Source organism: Carettochelys insculpta, chromosome 30 (genome assembly GCF_033958435.1).
Source record: "Carettochelys insculpta isolate YL-2023 chromosome 30, ASM3395843v1, whole genome shotgun sequence".
Classification (NCBI taxonomy): Eukaryota; Metazoa; Chordata; order Testudines; family Carettochelyidae; genus Carettochelys; species Carettochelys insculpta.
The window spans coordinates 12,986,840-13,010,506 of record NC_134166.1 but is presented as its reverse complement, the minus strand read 5'-3'; the positions used below and the strand labels follow the sequence as shown (position 1 = coordinate 13,010,506).

At 56.9% G+C, this 23,667-nt stretch overlaps 1 protein-coding gene across 3 annotated transcripts; it reads left to right on the top strand.

Annotated features, from left to right (window-relative positions):
- The first annotated feature begins 557 nt into the window (after positions 1 to 557).
- On the top strand, positions 558 to 21,712 carry MAG (myelin associated glycoprotein). Of its 3 annotated transcripts, none has more exons than XM_074980660.1 (11): positions 558 to 645; positions 6,256 to 6,478; positions 9,008 to 9,080; positions 11,664 to 12,032; positions 13,061 to 13,357; positions 13,733 to 13,990; positions 14,237 to 14,497; positions 15,074 to 15,361; positions 15,738 to 15,834; positions 16,903 to 16,993; positions 18,887 to 21,712. In XM_074980660.1, the coding sequence occupies exons 3-11, from the start codon at positions 9,035 to 9,037 to the stop codon at positions 19,049 to 19,051; spliced, it is 1,872 nt and encodes a 623-aa protein (XP_074836761.1). In that variant the 5' UTR covers positions 558 to 645; positions 6,256 to 6,478; positions 9,008 to 9,034; the 3' UTR covers positions 19,052 to 21,712. The 3 variants fall into 3 exon arrangements, with proteins under 3 accessions (XP_074836761.1, XP_074836762.1, XP_074836760.1); XM_074980661.1 differs by lacking the exon at positions 558 to 645 and adding an exon at positions 17,745 to 17,784 and having other exon boundaries at positions 5,894 to 6,478; positions 18,887 to 19,025; XM_074980659.1 differs by lacking the exon at positions 558 to 645 and having other exon boundaries at positions 5,894 to 6,478.
- The last annotated feature ends 1,955 nt before the right edge of the window (positions 21,713 to 23,667 follow it).

The window sequence follows — 23,667 nt, the reverse complement described above, 5'->3', positions numbered from 1 at the left end:
CTTATCCCTAGCCTCCAGCATAGCAACCTCTCCACCTACCTTGGGGGCATCCGCAAATTTGGTGAGGGTGCAATCCATCCCCTCATCCAGGTCATTAATAAAAATGTGGAACAAAACTGGCCCCAGAACCAACCCTTGGGATACCTACGTGATACCAGACACCAGCCAGAAACTGAGATGTAAACTCAAGGGTAAATAGCAGTAAACAGAGTAAATTGACATCTGTTGACACATTGGTTTGGGGCTGTTTGGGGGGGGCATTATTTTAACATGTGCTTCTTTTGGGGTTTGTGGGGAGTGCTGTGTGAGTGAAGGGGGGAACTCCTGTCCCCCAGCTCCCAAATTCTGGGCCAAGCTCCCTGCCTCTCCCCAGATCCTACGCCAGCCCCCTTTTCCTTCCCCCATCCCTGCTGTTCCTCCCATCAGCACCTAAGCCCTTCCCCACATCTGGCCCTCATCTGCCCTACAAAGGAGACCATTGTGCGAGACGTCAGCTCTGTTGCTTCCTCGTCATGCCCAGCTGGCTCGGGTGAGCCGGCCATCGAGGCGGTCAGATGCTGGGACCCACCCCAGGGACTTAAACCTTTACCAGGTCTTGGCTGGATCCTAGAGATCGAACATTTGGAGACACACCTTGGTTTCCAGGTAGGTGTCTCCATGGGGCTTGGGGGCATCGGGGCAGTGTTGGCAGCTGGTGACAAGAGAATCAGGGTAGGCCACGCTCATGCTTCTGGGCATGGATGGGACCCTGGTTGACATGGTCAGGAAGTAATTTGCCACAAGTAAGGATCTTAAAGGGAGGGGCTAATGCATTGCTTTTATGAGGCTGGAGATAGTTGCTGAACTGGGAACCAGGACTCCTAGGTTCTAGCCCCTGTTGTGGGAGAAGAGCATAGTCTGCTGGGTTAGAGCAGAGCAGGCTGGGAGCCAGGACTCCTGGGTTCTGTTAGTTTCAGCTTCCCTTTTGGGGTGATACAGTGACCTCCCAGTCAGGGGCTCTAGAGTTTCAGCCCAGATTCTTTAACCAAGAGGTGCCCAGATGTGAGGCACTGGCCTCTTTTTACCCTGAAGTCCTGGCTTCTCTCCCTAGCAAATAAGCCTCGTGGAGCTTATGCCATGGGCTCAGCAGCAGGGAGGCAGGATGGGTCAGTGGTCTGGGTGCCAGGCTAGTATTTTGGTGGCCCATCTTCAATGCCTATTGTTGCCCTAGACTCTCCGTGGGGACTTAGACAACTGGTTGCTCCATGCCTCAGTTTCCCAGCTGTCATAACCCAGTGGTGGCTGCATCTCAGTGCCAGCTGAGCTATCCCTTTGCAGGGTTACGTGTGGCTGTTTTCCCAGCTACTCCAACCCAGAGGAAATTGCATCTCTGGGCAAGGGATCATTTTAGATCTCACAACTCAGCTGGGTGGAGATTCTGCCTTAGTTAAGGTTGTCCCAGAAATGACAGAATCTGAGTTTTAAGCAGTGGGGCGGGGGCTGTGTATTAGCACTGGAGCTGCAAAGACTTGTGAGGGCTGCATGGTTTGTTTTGGATCTCTTCCGAGCTCTGGAGCTGTGCAGCCCAGTTTGTTATTGTAGGGTCTCTGTGGTCTAACGTGGTGCAGTTTGGTTTGTTATTGTAGGGTCTCTGTGCACTAGGGTGGTGCAGCTTTGTTTGTTATTACAGGGTCTCTGCACTAGGATGGTGCAGTTTGGTTTGTTATTGTAGGGTCTTCACTGAAAGCAGAACCTGGTCTGTTACCACTGAGTGTTTGCAGGGCACTGTAGTAACAGGGGATGTTGCAGGAGGAGCCAGGGCTGCTGGCATTGGTACGTCTGAGTCCCCAGTGAAGATGGAACAACAGGATGAACCAGAGGGAGTCCCCTTAACACATAGCAGAGAATCATTCCCACATGCCAGTTTGGGCTCTGCTGTGGGGTGGGTCCACCTTGTTAACCCCCCTGCCCAGGGGCAGGTGATTCAGATGGATCTTATCCAGGAGGGGGCAGAGCTCACACACACACACACAAACACACTGCCAGTGCCCCTCATTCCCGATCTGCAGCTGCCTCCCCCTGCCGTGTGACATCAGCGGATTGCACAGCCCTAGACAAACAGCCTGTTATCGAGGGGCGCAGGGTGGCGCTGCCAGGCTGTGCCATTCTGGGGCTGCTGCCACCTGCTGTGAGCAGCCACATAGAGCCTGGTGCTCGAGAACCAGCCACCCAGAGGCAAAGGACCAGGGGCCTCGGAGACAGAAATGTGCTCTGCCAGCTGTTCCCACCACTGCACCCACTCCCCTTGCAGAGCCAGGGAGAGAACCCAGGAGTCCTGACTCCCAGCCCTCCTGCCCTAACCACTAGACACCACTCTCCTCCACTCCTAGCATCGGGGGTATAATCCAGGAGTTCTGGCTCCCAACCCCAACCCCTGCATTGTAACCACTAGACATCATTCTCCTCCCAGAGCTGGCTCCCAGCACCCCAGCTCTAACCACTAGGCACCACCATCCCCCAAAATCCTAGGTAAATCACAGGCATTCTGGCTCCCAGCCCCCTGCCACAGCCCGCTCTAGCCACTAGACTCCCCTCCCCTCCCAAAGCCATCCATCCCAGTGCTACTGCTGTGATTTTTCCAAAGTTCTCTAGGCCTACACCTGCCAGTGGGAGTCAGGCCCCCTGGTTCCAGTCACAGGCTCTTGGAGGGCCGTGAGGGCTGAAGAGATGGATGCAGCTGGGGAGGGGGAGGCAGGGGAGTGAGTCACACTCTCTTGTCTCCCATGAGCAGCGGGGGGCAGAGGGGGTGTCCTGGCAGCATCCGGCCCTGCCAGCAGGGGCAGAGCCCAGGCCCTGCCAGCGTGACGTGGGCAGCACAGCTGCAGCTAGGAGGGGGAATCATTCACAGCCCTGGTGCAGGGCAGCCAGGAGCACACGTGAGGCGCTGGGGTCCCTGAGCCAGACGCACACGCTGGAGGCAGGGAGCTGAGCCAGGCCTGCACACCCTGCCCAGGCAGGCTTTGACTGACTGCAGCATCCCAGGGCAGCAGGTCCCTGAGCTTTTAGCCTCAGTTTGCGCCAGGCCACTGGAGAGGCCTTGGACTTGCGTGTAGCTGGCGTGTGGCTTTAAACCTGCCCTGCCTGGTGTCATAGCCCTGCTGGGGTCTGTTCACAAGCCCTGCGGAGGGCTGCACCTCCACGGGGTCACTTTTCCTGTTGGCCTCACCCTCGGGGGTCACAGCCCAACTGCTCCAGACACAGGGTCATCTACTCCCCCGCATCCCCACCCCTCCCCGTAGCCATCCGTCCATCCCTCCTTCTCTGCTTCCCCCGATCTACCCACCCATCCCCATCAATGGTCCTGCCAACTTTTTCTGTCCCTCGGGGGGGGATAAATTTTGTTATATGCACCGAGGAATGTGTGGATGTGCACCAGCGAGGGAAACACTCGCTGCTGGCTGGGCCGCTCTGCTAACCGGCTGGGCAGCACCTGACTCTCGCCTGGGCGGCCACCCAGGCACCCGGCTTTCAGGAAACATCCCTTTGTCCCTCTACCCACCCCTTCATCTGTGCATCCATCTATCTGTCTATCCATCCCTCACCCCACCCGGCCCCCTTCTATCCTTCCATACCTCCTTCTCTGCTCTGCTCCCCTCCACCCCCCCACGCATCCCCATAGCATCGTGCCATCCCTGTGTCATTCCATCGATCCATCTCTTCTCTCTTTGTGTAATCTCCCACTGGGGCACAGAGTGGCAATCCCCTCTCCTGCTCCCCTGCCCTGCCATGACCCCCAGGGCTGTTGGGCTTCTGGCAGGGGCTGGCCTAGGCTGGGGGCTCAGGCTGGCTGTGAGATGAGGGGGGAATCAGTCCTGCAATCCCCGTCGCACTGGCACTGGCAGATTTGTTCCTTAGCTGAAGTCAGCCGTGCCAGCTGCCATCTGCTCTGTGGAGCGAAGCAGCATCATCCATGTAATTATTAGGGGCCGTATCCTCTGGGCCCTGGTTCCCTGCAGCACCCAGTTCAGTCAGGCAGAGCCTGTGGGGTGTAACTGGGAGCAGAATTTGCCTCGATGACTCAGAGATCAGTAGCGAGTTTTGTAAAGAGCCTTAAAAATTCAATCCGCCCACGCGGGAGATGCAGCAGCCTCTGGGGCGGGGCACCTGGGGAACAGCCTCATAGGCACAGTGATGGCTCAGCCAGTGTTGAAGTGCAGGAGAGCTGGGGAACAGCCCTACATAATGCTGTATGGGACAGGGTTTTCCCAGTGCAGCGATGCAGCTACCTCTGGGGTGGGACAATTGGGGAACAGCTGTATATAATGCTGCATGGGACAGGGCTCTCCCAGTGCAGCGATGCAGCTACCTGTGGGGTGGGGCAATTGGGGAACAGATGCAGCTAATGCTACATAGGACAGGGCTCCCCCAGTGCAGTGAAGCAGCTACCTCTGGGGTGGCAATTGGGGCACAGGTGCATCTAATGCTACATAGGACAGGGCTCTCCCGGTGCTGTGATGCAGCTGCCTCTGGGGTGGAGTAATTGGGGAACAGCTGGGGGACAGTTCACTTGGCACTCAAATGAAGAAACCTGTGGGGTGGCACATCTGGGGCAGAACTCCACATAATGCTACACAGGGCAGAGCTTTCTCAGTGCTAAGATGCAGCCATTTCTGGGGTGGGGCATCAGGAAAACATCCACACAGTACTGTTGCACAGGGATGGCTCACCCAGCATTGAGATGCGGGACAGCTGAGGAACAGCCATATACAACGCTGCATGGGTCAGGGTTCAAGCCATGCTGGCCTGCAACCACTTCTAGGGTGGTGAGGGTGGGGCAGAGCTGCACTTATCACTGTAAGGAGATGGCTTGCTTAGTGCTGAAAGCAGCCATCTCTGGGGTGGGGCAGCTGGAGCACACCTGCATATAACACCATACAGGGCTGGCTCACCTGGTGTAGAGATGTAGCTGCCTCTGGGGAGGAGCAGCTGGGAAGTAACTGCACAGCAACACCACACAAGGATCTCAATGCCTGGTGAGCTGTCCTCCTGCGGTGTTGCTGAGTGACTGTTCCCCAGATTACCCCACCCCAGAAGTGACTGCATTTCAGCACTGGGTGACCCTTCCCTCTTCCTACATTTCAAAGTGTGTTGCGCTTTTTGCGAATTGAAATACTGTGAATTAGAGCCCAGGCCTGGCATGGGTCCCATCAGCTGGAGAGATTAGGGTGTGCCCAGCATGGGGGTGTTATACAGGACTCCTTTGTGCCAGACTATGTCTCTCCTGGGCAGGGAGGGAGGGAAATGTGTTGGCAGCACATGACAGGAATGCCAGGAATTCCTGACTCTGGAACAAATCCACAGGGTGAAGGCGGCACGTGAAATTCAGGGCCTCAATTCAAACTGCCTTGGACTTGTATCTGTCAGGAGGCGAACTCAGGAGTCCTGGCTCCCATCCCGCTCCACACACTAGGCACCGCTCCCCTCTCAGAGCTGGGGCCAAAACCCCGGAGTCCTGGCTGTCAGCTCTGCCACTCCATCTGCTAGACATCTCTCCCTTCCCAAAACGGGCTAGAACTCAGCCCCACACTCTGCCTCTCAGACCCCCGCCCCGAGCCAGGATAGAAGCCAGGAGTCCTGTGGTATCTGATTGCCTCTCTGCTGGAGATGCAGGAATAAACTGCTCAGAGCTGAACTACCCATCCTTCGCCCTCAAGGCCAGCCCTGCCGGGGCTCTGGGGGACCACTTGCAGCTCCTGGAGGCAGAGAGCTGTGCTGGGAGCAGCAGGCAGTGCATGAAGCCGGCTCCTACCCCTCCCCCCGGTGGCAGGTCCCCCCCACGCACGCTGAGCCGGAGGAATTTGTGTGTGGGCTCTGCTCGCTCACAGCAATGCAGAGCGACCGGCGCCCCGGCTTGCCGGCTGCAGGAGGGGACGCCAGAGCCAGCGGCTGGCCCAGGATAGGGCCCCGGTCCACTGAGAGCCAGCGGTGGGATCCGTGAGCGGGAGGCCGGTGCTGTGTCGTGGGAGCTCTCTGCAGTGCCATAGCGCCTGCTGCGCTTGCTGGCTAACCTCTAACCTGGGGTCCCCTTTCCTCACCACCCAGCTCAACCCCTGGGCCTGCTAGCTCAGGGTCCCCCTTCCCCACTGCTGAGGATTAGATCAGGGTCCCCCCAGCATGGCATCCCCCCTCCCACCCTGGCTCAACCCCTGGGCCTGCTAGCCTGGGGTCCCCCTTTCCCACTGCCAGGGATCAGCCCCCTAACCTGGTATCCCCCAGTTCCTGCTGACCCAGATCGGAGCTTCACTCCAGAAGGGCCGGTTCCAGCTGCGCAGAGGGGGCGTTGTTCCAGTAACAGCCTTGGAGCAGGGAGCCTCCATCAAGCCGGCGTCCACCTGCGTCCAGGCACAGCTCCAAACCCACCAGCTCCTTTGGGGCCAGGAGTTTGCCAACTGCATGCCGGAGCTGTCGAGGGGGTAGAGATCCAGGAGGACGCTAAAAGGTACGAGAGTCGGGAGCATCGCTGGGTGCAGCATGGGCTCGGGGGGGCTTGGAGTGCAGGGGAGGGGGTGGGCTGTGAGCCAGGACGCCTCAGGTCCATCCCTGGCTCTGTCAGGGCAGCGGGATCCGGTGGTTAGAGCTGAGGAGTGATGATGGGGGTGCGGGGGCTCTGGGAGCCAGGACTCCTGGGGTCCATCCCTGTCTGTGGCAGGGAGTGGGGTCTAGTGGTCAGAACAGAGGGACTGTGACTCCAGACACCAAAGACATGATGGGCCTTGTTCCCCCTACACAGGAACAAAGGCCTGTGTCCCTCGGGTGTGCAGACATGGCCTGTTTATCCCTCCCAGGGGACCATGTAGGCAAGTGGGGTGTCACCACTGAGCAAAACTGAATAGGTCCTGGTGCCCAGCAACCCCCCCAGCTCTAACCGGGAGACCCCACTCCCTTCCAGGGACCTGACCCCCAGATCAGCTCTCACAGGGTCTGTGTCCCAGACAGAAGCCAAGCATCTGCCTTGCATTGTGGCTGTTCCCATGACCAGGAGGCCCAGCCCCGTGCGGCCTGGCTCTGGCGCTAACCCCTGGGGTGCTGGCTGGAGCCATCTGCCAAGGCCACGTAGGGCATCATGTCAACCGCCGGGCTGGCCCCCCGCCAGGCAGGCTGCCCCCCCCATCCTGGTCTGGCTGACTCTGGCTTCTCTCCCCAGCAAAGTGTGTGAGAGGGAGTCACTGCTGGGAGGGGGGACCCCCCAGGCCCCAGGGGACAGGATTGGCTGAGGAGCCAGGCAAGAGCTTGTTGGGTCTGGGTCTGGGGTTTGAGGGCCAGAGGTTGGGGAACTGAGTGTGTCGGGGTATTAGGGGTGTGGACAGAGGGGCAGTAGATTGGGGTTCAGGCGATCCGGGGAGACAAGAGATGGGGCTGCGGGGTTCAGGGGAGTTGGGGTCCGGGTTTTGAGGGGGCAGATCAGGAGAGGTGCTCTGGGGAGGGGACCTAGATAGATGAGGAAGGAGCAGGGTTGGTGGAACCGGGAGGGGGAAGGACCAGGAGGGCTGAGCCCACCCTGAAGGGTTACAGGGCCTGGGGATGGGACCAGCTCCACAGCCCGTTGGCCTCTCGTCAGGACTGGGCCCTGGCAGCCAGCCTGTGCCAGGGAGCCAGGCCTTGGGGAGCAGCGGGGGTGGGGGATTGGGGCCCATTTGGCCCACACTGGCAGTGAGGATCCTGGTGCTGCTCCGTGGGCCTGGTGCACCTGTTGGGCCTGACGCAGGCTGGCGCGGCACTGCCCAGCAGCCATCTTGTCCCAGCAAGGCCTGGTCGGGTTGGCCCCCGCGGCCTCTGGCCCCTTCCCTCATGTCACGGGGCTCCCTCAGCGCCAGGCCTGGGGCGGGTCAGTCCCACACCACTCGCTGCCAAGGCTTGGCTGTGACTCACTCTCGGGTGGGGTAGATGTGGCCCCCTGGACTCCCCCGCCTCCCCATCTAGGCCCTGTGTCAAGGTCTGGGCCTTCCAAACCCAGGCAGGGTGGGCCCCGACCCATGGCTCTGGGTGGGGAGTGAGGGCTAGTGGTTAGAGCAGACAGCCCGGCCTCCTGGGTTCTGGGACTGCAGCTGCCTTTCTGCGAGGCCCTGCTGCCATCTTACGGCCATTGGGAGAACAGCAATGTCTGCTCCATTCCCGGGGGTGGGGGTGACTCTGTGTTTCCTTGGCGAAGGCCCGAGGATCCCTGTCCCGCCGAGTGTGCCCCACAGAGTCACAGCTGACAGCTCCTGGGACAAGCAGGGACGGGTCCCACCAGCCTGGGTCTAACTGTTGAATTTCCTGAGTGCCAGGGAAAGAACCCAGGAGTCCTGGCACCCAGCCTGTCCTCTTGCTCTGACCGCTAGACCCACTTTCCTCCCGGAGTCAAGGAGAAAACCCAGGAGTCCTGGCTCCCAGCACTTCCTATTTTAAGCCACCGGACCCCCACTTCCTTCCCCTTCTTGGGAAGCGACGCCCCAACCTCACAGCCTCCCTCCCTCCCCCACGCTAGGGAACGGCCTCCGGGGTCCAGCCGGGAAATTTCTCTCCCGTTAATTTCATCCCTAATCTTCATGGCAAAGGAAGCAGGGATTGCAGAGGGTGGGGCACAGGCGTGGAACCCAGGACTCCTGGCTCCTCTTCCTGACTTTGGGAGGGAAGCGGGGTCTAGCAGTTGGAGCAGGGAGCCAGGACTCCTGGGTTCTGTCCCCAGCATGGCCCTTAGAGGGCATCACAGCAGTTGCCGCAGCAATAACTAAGCTCTGGTTTTCATGCTCCTTTGCCCTGTTCTCTCCCAAAGAGACCATCTGGGCTGTCAGAGCCGCCTGTCTCCAGCCCTCAGCGCCTCCTGCAGCCAGCATGAATCTGATCTGTTCTGTGCACAGCACCCCCTGCTGGATGGGCTCAGCCTTACCATGTGCACACACCACCCCCTACGACTGGTCAAGTCTCACTTGCACTGGGTGGGAGATGGAAGACACTGACCGTCTCTGCCCCTCTGTTCTCTCCGCAGCTCCCACAGCCTCGCCGCCCTGAGAAGATGAAGCTTGCAGGGACTCTGCTAGTCTGTGGGATCCTATTTGGAGGTACCGGGGGACCCCAAGGGAGCAACGATCAGCTCCATGTCGGGTCTTTTATAGCCCCGTCATGGGGTTGAATCTGGGGCGTGCATTAACTAGCAGCCTGAGGTGCCGCTCACCGAGCCATAGGGCCAGGTGTGTTAGCAATGGGGCAGCCCATGGTCCATACACCCCACTGCATGGACAAGCACACATCACCTGGCAACACACAGCCCTTACCATGCGGGCGGGATGGTGCCTCTGATTGGCTTCGCCGACCTGCCAATCAGTTCACCCTCCAAGGCTGGAATTCCCCTCCCTGCCCCCCCCCGCCCCCGGCGTGGTCTGGCTCTGTCATCCCACTGGGCTGAGAGCTGGGTGGTCTCAGAAGAACACCCTACTTACTCCCTGCTAGAGGGGTTCTTCCACTACGGGGGGCTGCAGGGAGTGGGTGTGTGTTGGGGGGCTGTCCACAATGAAGGGAAACAGAAGGGTGTGTTCTATGGGGTGCCTTCCCCCTGCCTTGCAGCCGGGTTCCCAGGATGAGAACTCAGAGGTAGGATCCAGCTTCTAAGTGGGTGCTGAAAGCTGGTGCTTTGCTCAGCAGGGAAACTGAGGCACATTCCTGGTCTGACAAGCTCCGTAATACCTCTCTATACCCTCACACTAGCCCTCTAACCACTCTGCCGTATCCATTCCAGCCGCTTTCTGTACCTCACCGCATTTCACCCTACCCTGCTGTTCCGCCTCCCAGAAACATCCCTTCTGATCTTCTCTTCTCTCTTCTCTTGGACCAGCTTCAGCGTCTTCTGCGTAATCCACTTCTTATTGATCTTCTCTTCTTCCAGAACCATCTGCTCAACTGCCTTTTCTATCGCCGTGACTATCCCTTTGACCCTCTTATCTAAATCTTTCTCTGTGGCCTGTTCCTGGGCTTCTCTTTGAGTGCTGCTCCCTACGCATTCCCTATTTCTTCCTCACCTCGCTTCGCTACCTCCTCTCTTCTCGTCTTAGCCTGTGTCTTACACTTGCTCTTGAGTTTCATCTTGATGTTTGCAATCACTAGACTGGTCCAAGCCCATATCTGCTCCTTGGAAAGTCTGGCACTGCTGTACTGATGCTGCCTGTCTTCCTGTCAAGATCATTTCGAACATGGTCTTGGACTTCCCGTCGTTTGATTACCTTGTCCACTTCCTACAGCTTTTTTGTTGGAATCTCATGCTGCAGATCACCATTTTGGTAGCAAACTCTAGTAGTTTCTCACCTGGTTCAGTTCTTTCGCCATATCCAAACCTTCCCAAGACTCTCTCCCAACCTTTGTTATCTGTTCCAACCTGCACTTTCCAATCCCCTCCAATGATCAACACATCTCTCTTTGGTATCTCCTCCAGCATCTTTATCAAGTGTTTACAGAATAGCTCCATCTCTTCCTCCCTGCTATCCAATCTGGGTGCAGACACCTGAACGATCAGGCTGTTGAATGGTTTTGCTTCGAATCTTTCTACCATCATTCTCGCACTCACTAGTTTGTATCCTAACAACGTTCCTCTAGCTATTTTCCTAAGAAGGAATCCTGCCTCGTGCTTCGTTTCATTCCCTGACCAAATGACTTCTAACCATGCATGTCTCCTGAGAAACTAAGTCACTCCACACTGGACAGGGAAAGGTGGAAGGAAATAATGAAGGAGGCATCGGACACAAACGGGCACTGAGCTCATGGTTGTTCTTGTTGACGATGATGATGATGATGGTGAGGGATGGGTGGGTAGCCAGGTGGGTGGATTAATGCAAAGTGGGGTGGGTGGATGGGCTGGTGGCTGTCTAAATGGATAAATGATGGTTTGGGTGGATGGATGGGTGGATAGAAAGGAGAATACAGGGAGTGGATAGGGGGATGGATGGATGGATAGAAAGGATAATATATGGGGTGGATAGGGGGATGGATGGATGGATAGAAAGGAGAATATATGGGGTGGATAGGGGGATGGATGGATGGATAGAAAGGAGAATATATGGGGTGGATAGGGGGATGGATGGATGGATAGAAAGGAGAATATATGGGGTGGATAGGGGGATGGATGCTGTTTGGCTGGGAGCCTGGATGGAGAGGAATAACTGGTGATGGAATTGGGATGTTTGGGTGGGTGGGCAGAGATGAATGGATGGAGAGAGATGGATAATTGATTAGGTGGAACAATGGATGGAAGCGTAAAAGAGGCAGAGGGACGGATGGGCAGAAAGGGACAGACAGAGGATGTATAGATACAAGGAATGGATGGACAGACAGATGGATGCATGGGACAGACGGATGGATGGACAGAGGGCTGGATCGAGAGGAACAGAAGGCTGGATAGATACAAGGGACGGATGGATGTAAGGGACGGATGGGTGGATGGATACAGAGGGATGGAAGGATTGATGGACAGATGGGACAAACGGATGGATAACAGATCAGGGACTGGCAGGGGTTGGCGGCTGCACGGAGAACAAGGGAGTGGGTACATCAAAGGGGAGGAGACCAGGCAGTGGCAGGAGAGGGTGGGCATTGGGGGTGGGTATGCGGGTCCTGGACCCACTGTGCAGTGCCCCTCACTCCCGTCTCCCCACCAGGCACCCTGGCCGGGCCGTGGAGCGCGTGGATGCCCCAGAACATCGCAGCTTTCGAGGGAACGTGCGTGGCCATCCCCTGCCGCTTTGACTACCCGGACGAGCTGCGGCCCTCGGCCGTGCACGGCATCTGGTACTTCAACAGCCCCTATCCCCGCAACTACCCACCCGTGGTGTACAAGTCCCGCACCAGCATCGTGCACGAGAGCTTCCAGGGCCGCACCCACCTGCTGGGCGACCTCCAGGCCCGCAACTGCACGCTGCAGCTCAGCCGGATCAGCCCCGAGCTGACGGGGAAGTACTTCTTCCGCGGGGACCTGGGCGGCTACAACCAGTACACCTACTCGGAGCACAGCAACCTGGAGGTCATCAGTGAGTGCTGGGGCTGGATACTGGATCCCTGGCACGGGACGCAGGCCTGGTCCCTCTAGGGCGCACTGGCCCCAGTGCTGCTGCAGGGCAGGGGACCGGCTTGCTCACTGGACAGGGAATGGGACATGGGACCTGTCCCCTCTAGGGGGCGCTGGGCATCTTCCGGTCCCAGGCCAGGCTGGCTTGCGGGGCAGGGGCTGGGAAGCGGGTACAGGGCCGTTTCCCTCCGGGGGGTGCCAGCTTCACCCCAGGGCAGGGGACTGGCTGGCTCAGAGGGAACACAGACCCTGTCCCCTCTAAGGGTTCGACATGAATAGTGATGGAAGAGCCCCCACCAGCAATGAGTCGTGTACACCACCATGAAGCCAAGTGTCAGGGCACTGGGGTCTCTTATCTCTAGGAGGGGATGGGGGTGCAGTGGGTCAGAGCAGGGGAGCTGGGAGTTAGGACTCCTGGATTCTATTTCCAGCTCTGGGTGGGGAATGGTGTCTAGTGGTTAGAGCGGCAGGGCAGGGCGCCAGGACTCCTGTGTTCTGGCTGGGGCAGGGGTGTGGGTTGGAGCAGGGGGGCTGGGAGTCAGACCTCTCGGGCTCTTCCCTGGCTCTGGGAGGGGAGTGGGACCTAGCAGGTTAGAGCAGGCTGGGATGGGAGCCAGTACTACTAGGTTCTCTTCCCAGCTCTGAGAGGAGAGTGGTGTCTAATGGTTAGAGCAGGGGTGTGGACTGGGAGTCAGGACTTCTGGGTTCCCCTGCCCCCAGCTCTAGGGGGAGTGGTGTCTAGTGGTTAGTGCAAGGATGGGGTCTGGGAGTCAAGACTCCTGGATTCTCTCCCCAGTTCCAGGAGGGGAGTGGGGTCTAGTGGCTAGTGGGCTGGGAGTCAGGACTCCTGAGTTTTCTCCCTGGCTCTAGGGGGAGTGGGGTCTAGTGGTTAGTGCAAGGGTGGGGACCAGGAGTCAAGACTCCTGGATTCTCCCCCTGGCTCAAGGAGGGGAGGGGGCCCGCCAGTCACCAAGTCCCGTCCCTTGGCAGACAAACCAGCCATCGTGCCCCCCGCAGAGGTGGTGGCGGAGACGGAGGTGGAGCTGCGATGTGTGGTGCCGGACAACTGCCCCACCATGAAGCCAGCGGTGAACTGGCTGTACCACGAGGCGCTGCAGGGGCAGGCGGTCTATGGCCAGCTGGAGGAGGAGAGTGGCACCTGGAACCAGGTGTCCCTGCTCAAGTTCCGGCCCTCGCTGGAGAACAACGGGCACGAAGTGGGCTGCCAGGTCACCTACCCCAACACCACCTTCCTCTTCGAGGCCTTCGCCACCTTGGACGTCAAGTGTGAGTCGCCCGCCGCCAGCCTGCGGGGCACTGGCCCAGGAGGGGAGTGGCTGCTAGTAGCCAGCAGGAGGGACTGGCAGCCATGTCGCGCCCTGGCTCTGGGTGGGAAGTAGGGTCTAGTGGTTAGAGCAAGATGTATCCCACCGATTAACCCTGCTGCTCTCCAGTGGCAGGGAGTCCCACAGGTTAACTCCACTAATATGCAGTGGCAGGAAGCCCTGTGGTCCAACCCAACTAAAATGGGGTAGCAGGGAATTCGGTGAGCTAACCCCCTAACGCCCAGAGGCAGGGAGTGCCCCAAGTTAACCCGTCTGACCTCTCGCGGCAGGGAGTCCCACAGGCTAATTTTCCGCTGTGTCCGTCCCTCCCCTGCAGATGTGCCACGGATCCTGCAGGTGAACTCGTCCCTGGAGGTCACGGAGGGCTCGCAGGTGGTGCTGGGGTGCGTGGTGGACAGCAACCCCCTGGCCCTGCTGGCATGGTTCAAGGAGGAGGTGGTGCTGAAGGAGGAGCCGGCCACCAACCTGACGCTGGAGCTGTACAACGTCACCCACGCGCAGGACGGGATCTACACCTGTGTGGCGGAGAATGTGTACGGGCGGGTGAACCGCTCCCTGGCCCTCACAGTCATGTGTGAGTGCCGTGGCCTGGAGGGCAGGGACTAGGGGTCGGAGCAAGGGGGCGGCGAGCCAGGACTCCTGGCTTCTATTGCAGCTCTGGGAAGAGAGTGGAATCTAGTGGTTAGAGCAGGGTGCGTCTGGGAGTCTGAATTCCTGGGTTCAATTCTGGCTCTGGGTGGGGAGGGCGGCCTAGTGGTTATAGTTCTAGCTTGGCAGGTTGGTGAACCCGTGGCTTTCTCACCCTGCCTCCCTGCTGCAGACGCCCCACGGAAACCATCGGTGAACTCCTCAGTGGTGGCAGTGGAGGGAGAACCAGTGACTATCCTGTGCACCACCGAGAGCAACCCGGAGCCCATCCTCACCATCTTCAAGGAGAAGCAGGTCATGGCCACGGTGGTGTACGAGAGCGAACTGCTGCTGGAGATCCCCAGCGTGAGCCATGAGGATGACGGGGAGTACTGGTGTGTGGCAGAGAACCAGTATGGCCAGCACAGCTCTTCCTTCAACCTCACCGTGGAGTGTGAGTCACCGCCGGTGGGTGGGAGAGGGTGTCGAGGCAGGTCTTTCCCCCACCTCACCCCAGAAGAGGCTGCATCTCAGCACCAGAAAAGTTGTCCCCGGGCAGTGTTATGTAGGGCTGTTCCCCAGAGCCTCACCCCAGAGCTGCTTGTATTTCAGCACCAGGCAAATTATTCCCAGGCAGCGTTATGTGCATCTGTTCCCCAGTTGCTCCACCTCAGATAAGGCTGCATCACAGGCAGCTTTGAAGCAGGCCATCCTCACGCAGTGTTGGGTGGCTGTTCCCGAGATGCCCCACGCCAGAGGTGGCTACACCTCAGCACCAGAAGAGTTGGCCCTGGGCAGCATTACGTGTGGCTATTCCCCCTCTGCTTCGCACCAGAGCTGGATACATTTCGGGCCCAGGCACATTGTTCCCACACAGTGGGATGTGTGACTGTTCCCCAGTTGCTCCACCCCAGACGAGGCTGCATCCCTGAGGCATGCCATCCTCATGCAGTGTGCATCTGTTCCCGAGATGCCCCACCCCAGAAGTGGCTGCCTCACCGTGAGCCTGATGCTGTGTCTCTCCCCGCAGTCGCGCCCATAATCCTCGTGGAGTCGAAGTGCACGGCGGCTCGGGACACAGTACAGTGTGTATGCGCTGTGCTGGCCAACCCTGAGCCTGTCATCTCCTTCGAGCTGCCCACCCGTAACGTGACGGTCAATGAGACCGACCGGGAGTTCGTCTATTCCCAGAAGACGGGCTACACGGTCACCAGCATCCTGACGCTGCGCGGGGAGCCGGACTCGCAGCTCTTCATCGTCTGCTCCGCCCGCAACCTGTACGGCACCAAGAACCAGCAGCTCCAGTTCCACCACACCAGTGAGTGTCCGCCCTTCACCCACAGCGCGCCCTGCTGGGAGCGGCCAGGGCGAGGGTAGCCAGGACCTGCCCCTGCAGCCAGTGCATCTGCCCCTTCCCACTGGCTGGGGCTAGCGTGGCTGGGAGCATCACCCCATGGCCCACATTACTGCCCCACTCGCCACAGCACCCCCTGCTGGGAGAGGCCAGGACTGGGTAACTGGGAGCTCACCCCATAGCCAGAACCTGCCTCCCTGCACCCACAGCACCCGCTGCTGGGACAGGCTGGAACTGGGTAACTGGGAGCTAGCCCCACAGCCAGCACCCACTGCCCTCCGTGCTGGGAGGGGCCGGGATTGCCTGATGACTGACCCCAGCCCCCCGCTGCTGCTTTCAGACAATCTGATGTGGGCGAAGGTGGGCCCCGTGGGTGCCGTGGTGGCCTTTGCAATTCTCATCGCCGCTGTGTGTTACGTGAGCCAGACGCGCAAAAAGTAAGTCTGGGCCCCAGGGCGGAGCTGTCAGAGTGAACGCAGCATCCTAGTGATGTGGGTACGGGGTGATGGGCCTGCTAACCTTTACTGGCCATGGTGGAATAAATTTTATTACATGCACTGCAGCATTTGTGATGTGCACCACCCTGGGAACACACGCTGCCCGCTGTGGGGTCTCTGCTAATCGGCTGGGTGGCACCCAAATCTCTCCCGGGGGTTCCCTCAGCACCCCGAGCACTCAGCGTAAAGGAAACACTGGTGCGGGGTGAGAACCAGACTGGATCCCAGAGCGTCCTCTTGACAGCACACTGCAGAACTGACCTTAAAGGGGGAGCTGCCGTTCTGAGCTATAATCCAGTCAAATCTTCCCTGCACCATAGCCAGGCCCAGCTGCCGGCACCAGGCATGGGCTCAGGTCCAGGGGCTTTGATAATGAGGGGAGCTCTTTGCCAGGGTTTCATTAATACGTCTGTCCATCAAAAGAAGGGTCATTCACCTCCACTCCTTTCAGGGAAAGGGGAGTTTTGGCAGGAGAGGGAGAATTAACAAAGAAAAACAATTAACACATATGATGCTTCCTCTTTGCATAAGCTAAGGAGGGTTTCTGCAGGAGGATAAACATTTATATCCACAGTGGTAACCGATCATCGCTTTTTAAAGGGCATTTATAGTGCACCGTTAATGCAGCGCCAGTATTAATCAGTGTTCTGTAATTAGCAGTCGCCTATTGACCAGGCGAGGACGTGAGTCGTGAATTATTCTTAAGCAAAGAGGGTTGGTGGGGCAATTAGTGATTGCTAATTAATGCCCCACCATCGATTACAATGCATCAGCAGCAGACTGCTACCTTTTGATAATATTATGATCGTGTTTAAATTGTGTCATTAATGCAGGTGCAGTTACTCAGTGCAGCTCGTTAACTGAGTGATCAGCTTTGTAAAGTCACATGGGGAGTTGTGGGGGTCACCCAGGGATGGGGAATTCCCCTCCCCCCAGTGCTGTGGGGGATTCCCCTCCCTTCCCGCAGGGGTGGCCCAGGGACAGAGGAGTCTGTTTCTCTCTACCCAGGAAAACGGTGAAGGAAAACTCCAGCTTTGTGCAGCTGGAGAACCCGCCGGTGGCATACAGCGGAGGGTACCGGCCCCCGGAGAAGTCCGAGGTGGGGCATGGAGGCTTGGCACAACTAGAGGGATGGAGGGGGACAGGGAGAATGATGTGCTTGTGTCTGCAGTGGGGTGTGTGGGTGAATGGCTGGAGGGGTGTGACTAGGGATGGATGGAGCCGTGTGTACAGTGGTGCAAGGGTGTGAATGGGGATGGGTGGATGGAGGGGTGCGAATGGGGGTGGATGAATGTGAATGGGGTGGATGGGCATGTGGATGGATGGATGGGTGGGTGTGTACAGCGGTGGAGAGGTGTGAATGGGAGGGTGGAGGGTGTGAATGGGGGTGGGTGGGTGGCTGGAGCAGTGGGTACAGCAGTGGAAGTGTGGATGGACATGCCAAAGGATGGAAGGGTGTGTAGCACTGGAGGGTGTGAATGGGGGTGGGTGGGTGGCTGGAGCAGTGGGTACGGCAGTGGAGGAAGTGGGGATGGGGAGGGATAATTTAGCGGAAGTTGAGCCCTGCAGTGTTGTCAGTCACTATTCAGTGTCCGCAGCCAGACAGGACCTGTTGCCCTGATGGGCTGGCTCCAGGGATGGGAAGGGGCCTTTCTCTTGGGGGGTGCCAGATGATGGCCTGGGGGAAGAAATTCTTCCAGCCCTTTGCATCCCAGACCCAGCAAAGGCCCTGAGGCTGTGGGCTTTGAAGGTCGCTCCCCTGAGGTGTCCCCAGCATGGGGACAGCAGCCAGGGTCATTCACCTCCCCCCCACACCCAATACCCAGTGACAGCTCTTCCTTCTCCGCTAGTCGAAGGAGATCTGCTCCCTGGAGAGCCACTGACCCATGGGTAAGTCTGGACTCCCCAGTCTGCGTCACACCTCTACCAGTGTGCGTCACACCCCATCAGTGTGCTTCACACCCCATCAGTGTGCATCACTCCTCGGCTCACCCACACAGGGCCTCCCCGACACCCCGCAGTCAAACAGGGACTGGCTGGCCAGGGAATAGGCCACAGGGACTCTCCCTGGGGTCACCACCAGATCTAGTTTCTGTCTCGTTGCTTTGTGTCAGGTCAGCTGTGGGGCAGGGCATGGGGCTGTCCCAGTACCTGCAGCTCCTTATGTGTCCCCCTTGCAGTACGGTGGTGTTGTCCTTCCCCCACTGCTCGTTCCGTGGTGTTGTCTCTTTGTGCTGTAAAATCTCAGCCCCACCTGCACTGGGCCTGTCCTCGCGTGCCTGGCGCCCCTGCACCCTTTGGAAAGGACCTTGCGGCTGTTAGTTCCCCAGGTTCACCCCAATAAATTGTCACAGGCTAATCTGGTAAAATCCAGTGGCAGTGAGTACCCCAGGTAAACTCTGGAGTTACTGCTTGGGCTGCCTCCAAAGGCATCCTCTGGAAGGAAGGTTTGAGACGCCAGTGTCCAGTGGCAGGGAGTCCCAGTGGTTAACTCCAGTAAAAGCCAGTAGCAGGAGGTTCTGTGAGTTAATCCTATAATACCCAGCGGCAGAGAGTCCCACAGGTTAACATATAATATCTAGTGGCAGAGAGCCCCGCAAGTTAGCTCTATAATATCTAGTGGCAGGGAGTCCCACAGGTTAATTTTGCACTGTCCAGTGGCAGGGAGTCCCGCAGGTTAACTTTGCACTGTCTGGTGACAGGAAGTCCCGCAAGTTAACTTTGCACTATCCAGTGGCAGAGAGTCCCGCAAGTTAACTTTGCACTGTCTGGTGGCAGGAAGTCCTGCAAGTTAACTTTGCACTATCCGGTGGCAGGGAGTCCCGCAGGCTAACTTTGCACTATCCGGTGGCAGGGAGTCCCGCAGGTTAACTTTGTACTATCCAGTGGCAGGGAGTCCCGCAGGTTAACTTTGCACTGTCCAGTGGCAGGGAGTCCTGCATACGAACACACCAGTCCTACCCAGGCTGACACTGCTCTGCTTCCCCTGCAGTACGAGCGGCGCATGGCCTTGGACAAACGCCTCCTGAACAAGCCCGAGGGCTCCCTGGACCTGAACGTGGACTATGCCAACATCGACTTCACCAAACTGGCCACCAAGGACAGCTGCACCCTGACGGAGGAGCTGGCGGAGTACGCCGAGATCCGCGTCAAGTGAGCGCCCTCTGTTCCCCCACGTGCACGGCGAGCGACATGCCCTCTGCCATGGAAACCACACCTGTCAGAACCAGGGCCTGTCCGGGCCCCCATGTCACCATGGAAACCCTGCCACCAGGATCCACCCCCTGCAGAGCGCAGGTCCTGCCACGCCCACCAATGGCAGGACACGCCCCCTGCCATGAAAACCCCACCCACTGCAATCAGTGGCTGGATGCAGCTGGGGGCTCACTTGGTGTGTGTCTGAGCAGCCCCCTTCTTTATCAGCCAGACGGCTGGTTATGTGGGTCTGGCCTTGTATGGGGGATCCAGGCGGCCTGGGCTTCAAATCCCACTTCTGCTACAGATTTTGTGTGGCCTTGTGCCCTAGCTGAGCTATGTGCCTCAGTTTCCCCATTAGCTCTTCACTCCCCACCCCGCGTGCAGTGTGGCTCGTAATTCCATTTCTCTTCTGGCTTTTGTGACCTAAATTCAGAACTGATTGGGAGGCTCAACCAAAGCCTTGTTGAATTATTAATTACCCCGTGGAGCTGTTTGTCTAGGAGCTGCCTAAACAGCCCTGGTGAACCACATACAATATGGGCCTGGATCCGCCCTGAACCCATCCAGGCCTTGTTCTAATTCCCCGATGCTGTCTTTCCACATGCTGAAGTTACAACATCATTTTCTGCTGCATGATGACTTGTCTATGACAGAAAACTGCTTTGACCAGCATAGAAGGCCCCAGCCAGAAGGGAATAAAATACTCTCCTGGTATAAGGCCCTTTCATGCCAGTATAACTGAGTCCACATTTGTTCTGGCATGGCTAGGGGTTCAGCTGGCATAACTAGGTCAGTAGAAAACCTCCTGTCTAACTGGCAGTTATTTCAGGTGAAATATTCCGACGCAAATCAGGTGTCCAAAAAAACCCTTTGTTTCCCACTGGGATTTGCAGATGCTCGTGTCTGATCCTCTGGGATTTTAAGGTCCATCAGCACCTGCCATCCCGGGAGGAAATTGGGGGAAAAAAATCATTTATTTTTGGTGCCATTTTTTACAGCTATTTGCCTAATGATAGAAAATGAAAAGCCCAAACTAATGGTGTCAAAAGTCACTAACCAGCGCTTATCTGTGCCCAGAAATCTCCCCTAATCTCATTAACACTTCCAGGCAACCAGTGCTAGGCTCTATTTATTGATTTGATGGATGTGAGGAGATTAGATTTAAAAGGAAAAACACAGCGCTTGAGGCTCTGGTAAGATATTGAGGCTACTTCACAGCGCTCTGGCAGGTAGACGAACCACGTAAATTACATAAACAGGTCATGCTTGCAGGACTCTCGAGAGGCACCGAAGCAGAACCAGATCTTCTCCATCAGGTATTTCTCCAAGTTTTCGAATGGCAGGGAAGGTTCCCCAGACCCCTTGGAACCCGAATCCAGCACTGAGCTCCCTGGAGTGTTACGATGTTTTTCCTAATGGCTGACCTAAATCCCCCTTGCTGCAGATTAAGCTCGTTGGGTCTTGCCCTACCTCCAGTGGTCATGGAAGATAAACACCAGCCTCTTTATAACACGTGTGAAGACTGGGCTCGGGCACCTGCTCCATGTTCTCATCTCTAAACAGGCTGGTTTTTAACCTTTCCACAACCATCCAGTTTCTAAACCTCTGATCTGTTCTGTTGAGCTCCCCAGAAGCAGGGAAAACTGTCTAAAAGTGGGGGACCACTGGAGTATGAACCATGGTCACGCTGCCTTTCCCTGAGCCCCACCGCCCCTTGTCTTCTCTCTCCGATGCCCCGCCCCCTCTCCCTGAGGCCCGGCCCCCATTTCCCGGAATCCTGCCCCTATGCTGTCCCTTGCTGCGAGGCTCTGCTCCTCAGCCACCTTTTCCCTACAAAACCCCACTTATTCCTGTCTCCCTGCATCTCGTACCCTTATGGCTGCTACAAAGAGGTGAGGTCATGGCCCCCACCACCACCAACCTGGTTCTGGCACTCCTGGGTCCCTGGATCTCCCCTGGACTCTCCAGTTTAGCCACACCTTTCTCAAAGGGCAGCACCCCTAACCAGCCCCGGTACCCCTGCTTCCCCTCCCCCCCCAGCAGGCCAATGACTGACCATGCCTTCCGGACGACACTTTTCCTTCTACATCTGAGAAACAACCTCAGCTACTTTAAAAAAAAAAAAGTGGAACTTGAAACTAAAAGTTTCCATTGACCTCCAAAAGCAAATCCCCTCCCTTACCCCAAAATGTTCATTTTGCCAGAAAATTTGCTGTTTCAGGCTATTGCCCCCTCCCTGGGCTTCCTGCTCCCAGAGCTGTGTAAAAGAGCCGAGCCGCTGTTTAACCACACATCTGGCCTCCATTTATTTATACTAAGCTATGTGTACCATGGCCGTTCTTGGGCTCTGTGTAAATAGGGAAGACTATAAAACCGTAACGGATGCCGGATTTGCTCAGTAACTTATTAGTGTCGTGTGCGTGCATGTATGCGTGTGTGACAGGACAAAATCAGGCCCCTGGCTTAGACCGCCCAGCTCCCAGGTAGAATGAAACCAGCAAACCTAGCAGGAGAGCTGTAGTTAAGCCAAGAATATCGCGGTTTTGCTGTATTTGTGAGTTGCCAACTGTTTAATGACTTTAACCCAGCAGACTTCGTATTCGGAAGGAAATAAAATGTCTTTTACAAATCCACCTGGGGACTAGCGTTTTATTCCTGTTCGGGTGGACTGCCCAGCGTGGCAGTAGTGGGCGCTGTGCTGCGTAGGGCAGGATAGGGGCTGTTCTGGGCAGTCAGGGCCAGCCTGATCCCTCAGGGCAACACTAGGGGATACTGTGCTGCGTGGGGCGACGGGGGGCTGTCCCTGGCAGTCAGGGCCAGAGTGATGCCCCAGGACAGAACTAGGGCAGGGCAGGACTGTGCTGTGTAAGGGGAGATGGGGGCTCCCCCTGGCAGTCAGGGCTGGCCCTGAGGTGACAGTGGGAATCAACAGAGCAAGCGCTTGAATCTGGGCTCTCTTGTAGTGCCTGGGGGGAAGGGGTGCTGCCCCACCAGCCCTTTGGCTGTTCTGGATTTGTCTCTCTCTCTGGTTTTTCATGGAAAGTTTTGACCATTTTCAGTTTTGCTCAGACAGGGAACAAAAGCAAATGCTGAAAACTCCCCACCACCCCCAGCCCTGCCCACGGGAGCCACACACAAGAACACCCGCCTTGATCTAGATCTCAGCACAACCCCCTTCCCAGAGTATTCCCTGTCCTGCTCCTCGCACATCCTGAGGGGCCTAACTCCTTGGCTCCCCCCACCACCAGTCACTGTTCCCTGCCTGCCCACCAGCCTCAGGACCTCACATCCTCTCAGTGATCTGGGAATTTTTTTCTGGTGCTCTCAGATATATTATCACAGGCCTGATTTGTCGTAAACACACCAAAAGCTGCACACCGAGCCCCTTTGCAGCAGCTGACATTTGGGAGCCAAGAAATCAAACCAGCCCCAAAGCCCTGACAGAAATCCTGAACCAATTTCCCTTTTCCACACAGCTCTGTGGTTTGCTTGTCTCCTCATCGGGACAGGCAGTTGGGTTTTGTCAGTGTTTGTGTAATCACCCGCAGGCAGGCTCAAACTTGGGATCTCAGACTCTCTACAGTCTGAGCTAAAACCCAGCAGGCTCTCGCCTAAGGCTGGAGGGATCAGTCTTTCAATATGCGGGTTTGGTGAACCACACAGTGAATCACATGTAGATGTGGGTTACATTTGCACAATGGCTGTCACACTGTCTAGTGATCAGTGCGCTTGTGTGTTACTATGATCCACCTTATAAGCAATATCAAAACAAAAAAGCAGTGAAGTAGCACTTTAAAGACTAACAAAATAATTTATTAGGTGAACTTTCATGGGACAGACCCACGTCTTCAGACCGTACCCAAACCAGAACAGACTCAATAGTTAAGGCACAGAGAACCAAAACAGTAATCAAAGTTACAAATCAGAAAAAAATTACCAAGGTGAGCAAATCATAGAGCAGAGGGGCAGGTGGTGGGGTGGGGTGGGGTGGGGGAAAGTCAAGAATTAGATTAAGCCAAGTATGCCAAAGAGCTAATAACCATTGGGTGAGGTAATACGCCACCATGCTCTGGGTCTAGGCCTTGCTTTGAAAAGGAGAAAAATGGCCCCTTTCAGGATGGACTGAATCAGCTATTGCTTAGAACGTAAATCTCAGCCCTGGACAATGTAACTATGGATCCAGCAGGAGTCAATACAAGTGCCCGGCCATTTGCTGGAATAATAAACTTGTGGTCGCTGTGCTCCCATAGGGGAGTAAGAGCCAGAAGGTGCCTCAGAATAAAATCAGGTGGTTATTGGGAGTTACTTCTGGTCACACAGATGCTTGGCATGACTTACATACATGCAGGCTTGGAAGAATCTAAGTTATGAAGATGCACATCTCACAGAGCTGGAAGGGACCTTGAGAGGTCATTGACCCCAATCCCCTGCCCTCTTGGCAGGACCAAGCACCATCCCTTTTCTGCCCCTACCCGAAGGATTGAACTCACAACCCTGTGGTAAGTAGGCCAACGCGCAAACCCCTGAGTTTTTTCATTAACCGAGAATAGTAGATGGCAGTTTCACCCACTCCCC

What these genes read in the sequence shown, in the direction of transcription:
- MAG (XM_074980660.1), top strand. Translation starts at nt 9,035, where the DNA reads ATGAAGCTTGCAGGGACTCTGCTAGTCTGTGGGATCCTATTTGGAG. An exon ending in CTGTGGGATCCTATTTGGAG is followed by an intron (nt 9,081 to 11,663) that starts GTACCGGGGGAC and finishes TCTCCCCACCAG; the next exon opens with GCACCCTGGCCGGGCCGTGG. An exon ending in CCTGGCCCTCACAGTCATGT is followed by an intron (nt 13,991 to 14,236) that starts GTGAGTGCCGTG and finishes TCCCTGCTGCAG; the next exon opens with ACGCCCCACGGAAACCATCG.